General features: G+C 47.1%; 1 protein-coding gene across 2 annotated transcripts in view; it reads left to right on the top strand.

Moving 5' to 3' along the window:
• Positions 1–4,920: 4,920 nt before the first annotated feature.
• The window catches only part of Fam178b (family with sequence similarity 178 member B), a 90,100-nt gene continuing 84,034 nt past the window's right edge, over positions 4,921–10,986 (top strand). Inside the window, exons 1-3 of one of the 2 annotated variants that reach the window (XM_028775506.1) lie at positions 4,921–5,136; positions 6,203–6,264; positions 8,802–8,924. In XM_028775506.1, coding sequence (XP_028631339.1) covers positions 4,927–5,136; positions 6,203–6,264; positions 8,802–8,924 — 395 coding nt within the window. In that variant the 5' untranslated portion in view covers positions 4,921–4,926. The remainder of the gene's footprint in view (positions 5,137–6,202; positions 6,265–8,801; positions 8,925–10,986) is intronic. The other variant, XM_028775505.1, reaches the window with a different exon arrangement.

Here is a 10,986-nt window from a genome sequence, read left to right as displayed (position 1 = left end):
CTCTCTCTCTCTCTCTCTCTCTCTCTCTCTCTCTCTCTCTCTCTCTCGTGTGTGTATGAAAATGTCGACGATTCCTTGTCTCCACTCTCTAAGCACTATGATTACCGCTGTGTAGCCACACTCTCCAGCATTTAAATGGGTTCTGGGGCTCCATGCTCTTCATGTGCCTACAGCCAGCACTTTAACTGCTGAGCCACCTCCCAGCCTTGCCTTATTTTTTGAGACCAGGTCTCTCCACTGATCCAGAAGCTGACTGTTTTGTTTAGATTGGGTGGCCACAAGTCTCCAGATGTGCACTGCCACAGCTGGATTTTTAAATGCATGCTAAGGATCTGAACTCTACCTCTCATGCTTGTTCAGCAAGCACTTTGCCCATTGAGCCGTATTTGTAGGCCCCAGCCATCACTTCTTAGGGTTTTATTGCTGTGGAGAGACACCATGGCCCTAGCAACTCATAAAGGAAAACATTTAATTGGCTTATAGTTCAGAGGTTTAGTCCATTATCATCATGGCAGGAAGCATGACTATATGCAGGCAGATGTGGTGCTAGAGGAGCCAAGATCTTCATCTTGATCAGAAGGCAGCAAGGAAGAGGCTCTCATTCCACACTAGAGAGCCTAAGCATAGGAAAGCTGAAAGCCCACCCTCACAGTGACACACTTCTTCCAACGAGGCCACACCTCCTAATAGTGCTACTCCCCATGGGCCAAGCACTCAAAGACATGAGTCTATGGGGACATTCCTATCAAATCACCACAATCCCTTTTAATGTTTGTTTTTCCTTTGAATCAGGCACAGTGTTAGGGAGTAGAAAGTGTGACACACAGCATTCGATTCTTTGCTGGTACACTGCTGCCTTGCACAAGGACTGTGAGCCCAGCACCCAGCTGAGTGCCTATGGTTGAATATTCTACACACATCTTTAGTAAGCCTCAGCGCAGCCATAGCTGCTTGCTGTGGAAGTAGTCCCAACTCCAGAATGCTAACTCAGCCATGACTGTTTCAAAACAACTTTTGCTTGACTCATTGCCTTCAAGGCCTCTGTGAACTCTCAGTGACCCTGTAGCCAAGCTCTCACCCTGGCCAGAGGAGGAGCACTTCTCCAGGTGGCCCAGCAGAAGATCTGTGGGATTGGTTCACGTGTGGGCCTTCATTTGCATGAGGGGATGCCATGACTGGTGCAGACATGTTTGCCAATCCCTCTACTGGGATGAGCAGGGTGTTCTCCTCCCGTTCTGAGTCAACCAGGAGACATCATCCTGCGCCAGCTCCCAAATGTTATAGCATGAAGCCCGGGTTTCTCTCAGTGGTCGTTTTAATTCGCCTATTTTTTTTTTTAATTTTGTTGTTGTTATTGTTCTAGAGGTTGTTTTGTTTTGGTATGATTGTTGTTCTGGTTTTGTGTGACAGGGACTCAGAATAACTCAGGCTGGCCTTGTACTCAATATGTAGCCAAGAATGACAAAGTTTGTATCCTCCTTGCTTCTACCTCCCAAGGAGTAGGATTCTGCCATAGAAGTGAAAAGGGGGGTGGGAGGGAGGTGTGCTTCTAGAGAGATGGCTTCAGTGGTTAAGAGTTCTTCCACAGGATTGGAGTTTGGTTCCCAGTACTCGTGTTAGGTGGCTCACAACAGCTACTGGAGAGCCAATGCCTCTGGCCTGCATACACATGCACGGCTTTGGGCATTGGTTCTCTTCTTCCAGGAATTGAACTTCTTGCATCAGACTGAGCAAATGTCTTTCCCCACTAAGCTATCTCGATGGCCCCGATTTTGATATTCATTATCACAAGAGTTTGCTGAGCTGATAACACAAGAGGGTTGGGTGTGGCAGTAGAGCAGCCTTGAAGATAGCAACAACAACCACAAGAGGGCAACTGAAGAGTTCCAGAAAGTGGGGGGAGGAGGGGGCAGAAACAAAGGAGTAAGATGAGGACAAGGAGGACCATAAAGAACTGCCAGCCCCATCACTGGGAAAGTTCCAGGGAGTGCTAAACATCAAAGGCCACAGTTTGTGACACCCTGAGCCCAAGAGCTGTATCACTGAGGATGTCAAGGACTGAGGATGCTAATATCCGAGTTGTGGCACTGACCACTGTAGGGCTGAGGGTTCCAGCACCGGAGGCCTGCTGGGATCCCACTGTTAGAGCTGCCACTGCTGCTACACATTGCTGCTGGAAGCTGAGGATTCCAGTGGTCTCTAAGTGCCAGGGCTACTGGTAGTTAAACTCCTAACCTGATGCCTAGAATTTTTAAGTCTCTAGCTTCTACAGCCTGGAACTAGAGGCTCTGTCTGAGCTCTTAAGGTTTAGAGCCATAAGCCTCTGGTCTCTAGTCTAGTCCTTGGGCGTTGGAAGCACTTGGGGACTTGGGACTGCCAACTATGAATAGTATCTTCACTTATATTCCTATATTCTATCCAGTTAGAGCAAAGGGATCCAACGATGTGACTAGTGACATTGTTACGTTTCAGATTCATTTTTTATTTTCTGGGTTTTTTTTATTGTTTTTTTTTTGTGTGTGTGTGTGTGTTTGTCTGTCTGTTTGTTTGTTTTGAAACAAGATGTTCCAGGCTGACCTGAAACTCTGTAGACCAGACTAGTGCCAAATAGAAGAGATCTGCCTGCCTCTGTCCTCTTGAGTGCTATGATTAAAGGCCTACCACCATGCCTAGTTGTTTGGTTTTGTTTTTTAAGATTATTTTACTGTAAATTTTATGTATATGTGTATGTGTATGTGAGTGCAAGTATGCACACCACACGGACACAGATGCCTGTGGACTCCAGAAGAGGGCATCAGACTCCCTTGACCTAGAGTTACAGACAGTTTTGAGTACCTGTAAGGGTATTGGGAATGGAATCTAGGTCCTCTGCAAGAGCAGTGAGAGTGCTTAACCATTGAGCCAGCTCTCCAGACCCATTTTATTTTATTTTATTTTATTTTATTTTATTTTATTTTATTTTATTTTATTTTATTTTTGAGATAGTCTTGCTTTGTTTGTTACCAAGAATGGCCAGGAACTCCAGAATTCAGGTGATCTTTCTACCCTAGACTCCTGAATAGAATGTCTACCTGGGCCACCACTTCATCCAGCTGTTTTTTAGGTGTTTTGTTCTGTTTTGTTTTGTTAAACTTCATAGTTCATAAAGTGTTGATTCTGAGACTTTTACCAGCTTATAGGCCTATGACAGCTCATATCCTAGTGCTTTCTTGAATCAGTTTCTATTGATGATGTTACAGGGTGCAGGCATTTTTTATGGTTACATTTCCTTGATAGGTTGATTCCTAAAAGAAACAAGCCATTTAGCCAATAGTGCATGCCTTAACACAGCACTTGGGAGGCAGAGGCAGGTGGATCTCTGTGAGTTGAAGGCCAGCCTGGTGTACAGAGTGAGTTTTAGGACAGCCAGAGTGCTACATAGTGAGACCCGGTCTCAAAAAACAAACAAATGGACAAAAGAAATAAGCCATTTAAAATTACTGTTACTGTTATTATTATTATTGTTATTATTATTGTGTGTGTGTGTGTGTTATAGACATGAACTTTTGTTTATGTTGCATACCCAGATTTATGTACAGAGGTCACTCAGAAGACATTTTTGTGAAATTGATTCTCTTCTTCCACCTTTACCTGGGTTCCAAGGGTTGGGCTCAGGTTCCCAGAGTTACATGGCAAACACCTTTACCAGCTGAGGGACCTCACTGGCTCCAAACAAGCCATTCTAAGTGTAAGCAGTAATCAGTTCTCTCATGTCAGTATTCATTGTAACCATTTTTAATTTTTTATTAGTTATCAAAATTAATTTTTAGTGATATATTGCAGTTATATAGATTTGATTTTTTTTCAAGACAGGGTTTCTCTCTGTACCTGTGACTGCCCTAGAACTCACTCTGTAGACCAGGTTGGCCTCAAACTCATAGAAATCAGCCTGCCTCTACCTCCTAAATGCTGGGATCACAGGTATGTCCCACCATGCCCAGCTGATTTGAATTTTTTCCACTGTTGTTGAGTGTGAACTTAGTTGGTTTAGGGCAAACTTCTATAAACTCATTTCCTTAGATCACTGGGCTCCAGGCTTTCATTGGCTGTTGGCTGTCCATCTTTACTGCAGCCTGGTCTTCCAAGCCTGGTCCTGAGTCAAATCTATGTATGGAACACGGTTCATCCTGCCAGTCCCAATATTCCTAACCATGTACCAGGTCTGGACAGGTTTGGGGGGACATGGTAGAGACCAACACACACACACACATACACACACACACACACAGAGTGAGAGAGAGAGACAGAGAGACAGAGAGAAAGACAGAGCAGGGAGGGAGAAGGAGAGGGAGAATGTGTCTAAGTCCTTCTGCTTACCCATTATGCTGCTGAAATGAAGTCAGGTGGACCCTTCATCTCAGCTACCTGACCTCAGGCACAGTGCTGAGTCCTTGTCAGAGGCCCAAAGAAGGAAGTCCTCCTGGGCACCAGACACGTCCTGGAAACACAGGGATTTAGAATCTCTAGGTTTCTTCTGGCAGTCACCTCACCTGTAAGGAGTTCCACTGAGGACAGAGCATCCCATGGGCTTCAGGTGTGACCACAGATGACTTTGCTAGCCCTTCCTTGTGGAGAAGCCACATCACCTGCACAGGTAGAGACATGATGAGGGCAGGGCCAAGGGCAGCCATATGGAGAATTTCTACCCTTGTCACCTATACATAACAATCCCAAGCAGTCCATCTCCTTACCCAGTGTGGCTTGATCTCTGGCACACTAATGGGGTGGATTCTTTACATATCCACAGGGGTCCAGGCAGCCACTCATTTGTCTGTTCTTTCACCTAGCCTGAAGTGCAGCCTCCTGGACCACCTCCTACTCCACTGAGCACCACAGCTCTGCAGCCCCACAGTGGCTCTAACTCCCAAATCACTGAAGAGGCCCAAGATGCATATGCCCCGGGACTCGTTCCCCACTGACTGGAGCCCACCTCCTATAGAGTTTCTAAACAAGAGCAAGAAAGCACCTCCAACCAGAGGACCCCTGGAGGACTTGGAGAAGGACCCTCCAGATTCCGACCGGAAGGTGGAGCTGGCCTCTCTGGAGGAGCTCTTCTGGAACATGGCAGGTCCAAGCCAACAGGCTGGGACCCCAGAGGTAAGTGAGGCAGTGGCCATCTTGGCTTCCCCTCATTGGCCTCTCCTTTTGGTGACCTTTAGTTGCCCACAAGCCAGCTCTTTCTGATGACCCCTTCTACAGCCATGCTCCAACTCCCACTCTGCACCCAGCCACCCCCTCCCTGTCCCAATTCCTGCCGATCTTACCTCTCCCCAGCCCTAGGGCTCTCATAGCCAAGAGTTCAGACTTCAAGCCAGATCCCACTCCTCCCGGAGTTTCCACTCCTAACTCATGAAAGCCAGGGGTGACAGCAGAATGAATGTCTTCCTGCATGGGGCCCCTCAAGGCTTTCACGGCTAAGGTTAGGGTTGGCCTTGGAGCAAAAAGGAACCTCAGGGTCAGGATCCAGTCTTGGTAGCATACAAAACCTATGACTGAGGTTCAAGAATAGAGAGCCTAAATAAGATCTCAGTGATGTCTTGTGGGAAGTAGAGTATGGGACACTTTTTAGGGCCATGGTCTCAGGAAATTTATTCTGAGCATCATGTTTCATTATTTGCCATAGCCCAGGATTATCAGTAGCCTGAATGCTTGCCACTGGGGAACTAAGGAACTATGTTCTAGCCATGTATAAGAATACCCTGATAATGTTAATGAGTACATAACACACACACAGATGCACACATATAGATACATATACACACATACACACACATGCATACATATACTACATTATCCATACATACACACAAATACATATATATGCAGTCTCTTTGGCATTAATATGAAATGACATCCAAGATGTATTTCTGATTGGAAAGAGCCAAGTGCAGGATGAGATATGAGGCATATATATTATGTCTGCTGAGTTACAGGGGCTGAATTACTGCTTGCTTGTGCTTGTATAGCAACATCTAAAAGCACACAAGTGCTTTTACCTGTGGTTGCCTGTGGGTGGGCACTAGGAGAGAACCTTTATACTTTTGAATTTTTTTTAAAAAAAAAAATCATATATCTGTTGAGAAAAGTGAGCAGAATATATTAACATCAATCAATCCTCCTGCGTTTTTCCCTTCCCTTCCATGCCTGTGTCCTATCTTTCTAGATTTCCTCTCGGGGCTCGGAGTGCTATGTCAATAACTTAGATTACTTACTGCAAGAAAAAAGGTGAGTATGGGATGAGGTCCATTGTAGGGGCAACGATGTTTTGTGAAAGACTCATAGACTGAGGACTAAGCAACCCCGTGTGGGGATGGGGCAGTCTTCCCAGCAGGTGTGGCATGCCCTGTGTGCTCACAGGCTTATAGGCAGGTCCAAAATGGAGGCTCTGAACCCCCACCCAGCCACATCAGGAGCAAAGCCCTTATCCCAGGTCCTTCTTCCTCCGAGCCTCCACCCATGCCCAGTTCATGCCACAAGGGTGTCCCATTACAGGAGCATGGCCTCTGGCCCGTCCCAGTGCACCTTTGGCCGATTCTCCTTCTCACATTATCTGGTCCCACTTGTCTTCTTCCTGCCTCCCCCACATGACATCTCATAAAGAAGAGGGCAGTTTCTGAAGACAAGAGTCCTGTTGGTCAGAAATAGACATGTCTTAGTGGGGTGGAGCTGGTGTCAGACACCAGTGACCTCTCAGGGAGGAGGCTGGCTTGTGTGGAGGGGCCTTCTGGAATGGAACTGTAGGCTCCTCCTTTGCACAGTAGATGCCTCACTGTAAGGTAGCCAGGAACGGCTGCTCACATGTGGGGTTTGCTGTTTTCTCATGACCTAACTCTTTCCTCTGTCCCTTTTCCTGTGTGCATGTGTGCACAGAGACTAAATGAAGGTGTGTGTAGATGCATGTGGCGCGCAGGTGGAGCTCCTGCCTCTTAACTCCTGCTGGAAGCATCCATGCTCACCGTCTCAGAATCTTTTCCCAGAGCCCACAGCCCTGCATTCTTGTCCACAGAGTGTAGTGAGGTGCACACATGGGTGGACAGTGGTTTTCTCTGGATTTATGCATTCTGACCACTCCAGAGTCAGTCCACCTTCTTCTTCTATACAGTGACTTTGACTTTTAATATCTCAAAGCTATTGCTTGGAACATGATGTAGGGAGTCGATGGTACCACTCTACTTGCCTGGAAATTCATCTTGACTCTGGCGTCTTCCGTACTGTTGAGTTGCTGAGAAGGGCTTGCCCTCGAACCTTGGAGAGGGAAGGATGCTGTCTTGTAAAGGCAGATAGCATAGACCATGCTGCTCTTGGTGGGCTGGGACAGGAAATCTGGGTGCTGACAGGTAGGAGAGATGGGGCCATAGATAAAGCAATGATGTGGTAAATCTGTGGACACAGACACCCACTGGATCATGGGAGTTTCCTAAGAGGCAGAAGTGTGTTTTTCTGCATGCTAAGGAAAGATCACATGGACTGTCCTAGAAGAAATGATGCAGTGGTGAGAAACTAGCAGAGCTGGGAGAGTGGGGTCCTGTCGGGGGAGGAGGGATGTGGAGGCTCCTGGTGGTCTTGTGGCTGGAGCTGCTGGCCTCTAGGTTGTTTGAGGAATAAAGACTTAGGCATGTGACCTGAGAAGAGCCAGTCACCAAGCTAGAAATCAGCAGGTCTGAACATGTGATAGAGACCTTGGTAGGAGATGGAATTTTTCATCTTGAGCTATGGAAACTCTAGGGAGCCCCTAGAAGGGCCAGGTAAAGGGTAGGGACTCCCCAGATTTTTTCACCAGTCTTCAGAAGCAAGGAAAGCAAAGGCAAAAGTATGTTTCATGTTCTCTAGGAATGTACAGGATTATTAGGGTAAGAGTAAGTGAAAGAATCAATCAGTCCATTTTCTGTTGCTGTAACAGAATACCTGAGACCAGGAGGTTTATAGAGAAAAGAGGCTATTTGGTTCATGTTCTGGGAATTCAAAAGCATGTTGCTGGCGTCTGTACAGTTTCTAGTGAGAGCTTTATGCTCCCCTCGCCCCTGCCCCCATGGCAGATGGAAGGGAATAAAGGAAAACAAATAACATTAGGGAAAAAAAAGAAAAGAAAAGTATTCACCCATCATTGAGCCCAATGCCTCTTGATAGCCCTTTTACCTGTCTGTCGGTAGTGTTTCTCTGAAGTCTATATTTCCACATGAGTTTAGAAGGACAGACTATAGGCAGGGCATAGCAGAGATCTGTGGCTCCAGCCGGATAATAGTAGGTACAGCTGACCTTAGTAGAGGCTAACCAGAGCTGGGAGTGAGGCTCACTGAGTGAGGAAAGGAAATAACACACTCCTACCTGCTGCAGGACAGGGGCCAAAGGGTGAGGGAGAGAAGGGTGTGTGGGGATGGGAGGGAGGCTCTGGCCTCTGAGGGTGGAGGTGCAAGTGGTGAGTTGGGGCTGCTGAGGACCTGAGGGCACAAGACTCCTCTCATCGTATGCTAAGCCCTGGGGTGATAGAAGAGCAGACCCAGTTCTGGGGTTATAGAATTAACCAGTTAGAGAATGAGGAATGTCAAAACAAGATCCACAAATAAAGACACATTCAACATTGTATGGCGAATGCTCTACTTTCACCATTGCCACTGGAGACAAAGCAGAGCTCTGTCCTCCAGGAGTAAGTATCAGAGCCTGCTCCAGCATGCTGTGCTCTGGGGGTGGGGGACCCCAGGGGAGACAGGTGGACATCAGGTAGCAGTGCCAGAGGATGGCTCAGACTCTCATTTCCACCAAAGGGAGCAGGCTCTGGAGCAGGAATGGGAGCAGCTGCTGCAGCAGGACCATCCCAGGCTGGAGTCCTCTGCATATGATGATGACGATGACATCGACAGAGAAGCAGTGCTCATGCCCGAGCACAGGTATGAGTCGGGCCCTGTGGGGATGGGCGGTTTCACCCAGCAGTGTGTGCCACCTCCTCTTCTTATGGCCTCAGTCACAGATAACCAGTCGCCTGCTGCTGGCCTTCATAGGGCAAATGACCTTCTAGGAGACAGATGCTAAAGCAGCCCAGTTATCAGCCAAGTTCACAGAGCTCTGTTTCATGGGAATAGGTACACAAAAACCACAGTCTTGACTGAAAACTGCCCAGAAGGAGACTATGGCCACAGGAAATTGTTCATCTTCCCCTGACTAGGGGAAGGAAGATGGGCATGAGTGCTGTCCTCAGCTTTGCTGAGTTAGCTTCCATTGGACTATGGTTTGAGGGAGGGCTGAATTCATCTATTCCACAGGGTCTGAGATGCCTGGGGACCTCAGTGGAATCGATTTTTATGATATTCTGTTTTCTATGTGTGATCATTTGAGTAAGATGGCCCCCACAGGCTCATATATGTGATGTTTAGTCACAAGGGGGTGACTAAGGGACTCTTCAAAGGATTAGAGGGTTAGGAGGTGTGATCTTATTGGAAGAAGTTTGTCATTGGGCATGGGCTTTGAGGTTTCAAAAGCTGATAGCAGGCCCAGTGCTGCCTCTCTGCCTATAGATCAGAATGTAGTTCTCAGCTACTGCCACAGCACCTGCCTGCATGCTGCCATGCTCCCTGCCATAATGATAATGGACTACTCTGAAAGAAAGCCCCTAATTAAATGCTTTCTTTCATAAGAGTTGCCTAGGTCATGGTGTCACTTCACAGCAATGGAACAGTGACTAGTATATTATGTATCTTAACCCTTTAGGGCTGCTGTGAGATAGGTGTAGATAAGCCCCAGAAATCTGCTTTGTTGTTGTTTTGCTTTGCTTTTTCTTTGTTCAAGATTTCTGTGTAGCTCTAGCTATTCTGGAACTTGCTCTGTAGACCAGGCTAGCCTTGAATTTAGAGACCTGCCTACCTCTGCCCCCCAAGTGTTGGGATTAAAGGTGTGCTCTGCCACACCCAGCTCTCAGAAGTCTGCTTTCTACGGTGGATTCCAGACGCTGGGAGTCTGAAGTCACGGCACCAGGTCCTGTGGAGAGCTCTCGTGTTCTCGGATGGAAGAGAGATGGCCAGAGACCTCTGAGGTCCCTGACATGTTTTGGGTGTGTTTGGAGTTTTTTCTTTCAGTGTTGGAGTACATGCCAGGCATACATTCTTCCACCAAGCTATCTCCCCAGCCTGGGTTCTCTTACAGTGATGATAATCTCATTCATGAAGGTCCCACCCAAAGATGAGACCCTGCCATGTTGGGGATTAGGATTCACTGTAGGTGATTTGGAAGGTCCTGTTCAGTCTATACGTCACAGACACCCATGTCTTTATCTTCCTGGTCATTAACTCATTCATCTGTCCATCAGTGTCCATTGTCAACATGTATCAAGCTCTTTGGCATCATTTGCTCTCAGCTCAGAGAGACAAACAATAAACAAGACAAAACTGATGGCAGAGGATAATGTGCGAAGGGAGTTGAAGGAATGCTGGGAAAGGAATCATTGGGTGAGGGTTAGGAAGGGCTTTTCAAAAGGCGACTGTTAAGCAAATCTGAAGGCAGTAAGAACCAGACTTGGGACAAAGGTCAGGGAACTAGAAGTAGGTCTTGGAGGTGTTTGTTCCAGGTAAGCGGGTGCCACTGATCTGACACACACCTGAATGGCATCCTGTAGCAAGGGCAGACTAGTGAAATGGGGGCAGAAGGGAGCCACAGGGTGGAGAGTATATGGTGATAAGAATTAAAATGGTTCCTTTTCCTGGATTCACCTTATAACACAGAAGACTTCTGAATCCAGAAGATGGAGGATTTCTCTCTAACGGGGATCAGGATCAAACCAGGTGATGTTCTCTGAAGTCTATATATTATCTACCTGGAGACCATCTGATCCCACAGTGGGGACTCCATCCCGATGATAGTGCCCTGTCCCCACTCCAGACGCTTGTCACAAGCCCCGGTTATTTTACTTGTCCTCCTTCTCCTTCTCCTTCTCCTTCTCCTTCTCCTTCTCCTTCTCCT

Source organism: Grammomys surdaster, unplaced genomic scaffold, assembly GCF_004785775.1.
Source record: "Grammomys surdaster isolate TR1022 unplaced genomic scaffold, NIH_TR_1.0 255, whole genome shotgun sequence".
Lineage (NCBI taxonomy): Eukaryota > Metazoa > Chordata > Mammalia > Rodentia > Muridae > Grammomys > Grammomys surdaster.
This window is presented reverse-complemented; position numbering and strand designations above follow the sequence as displayed.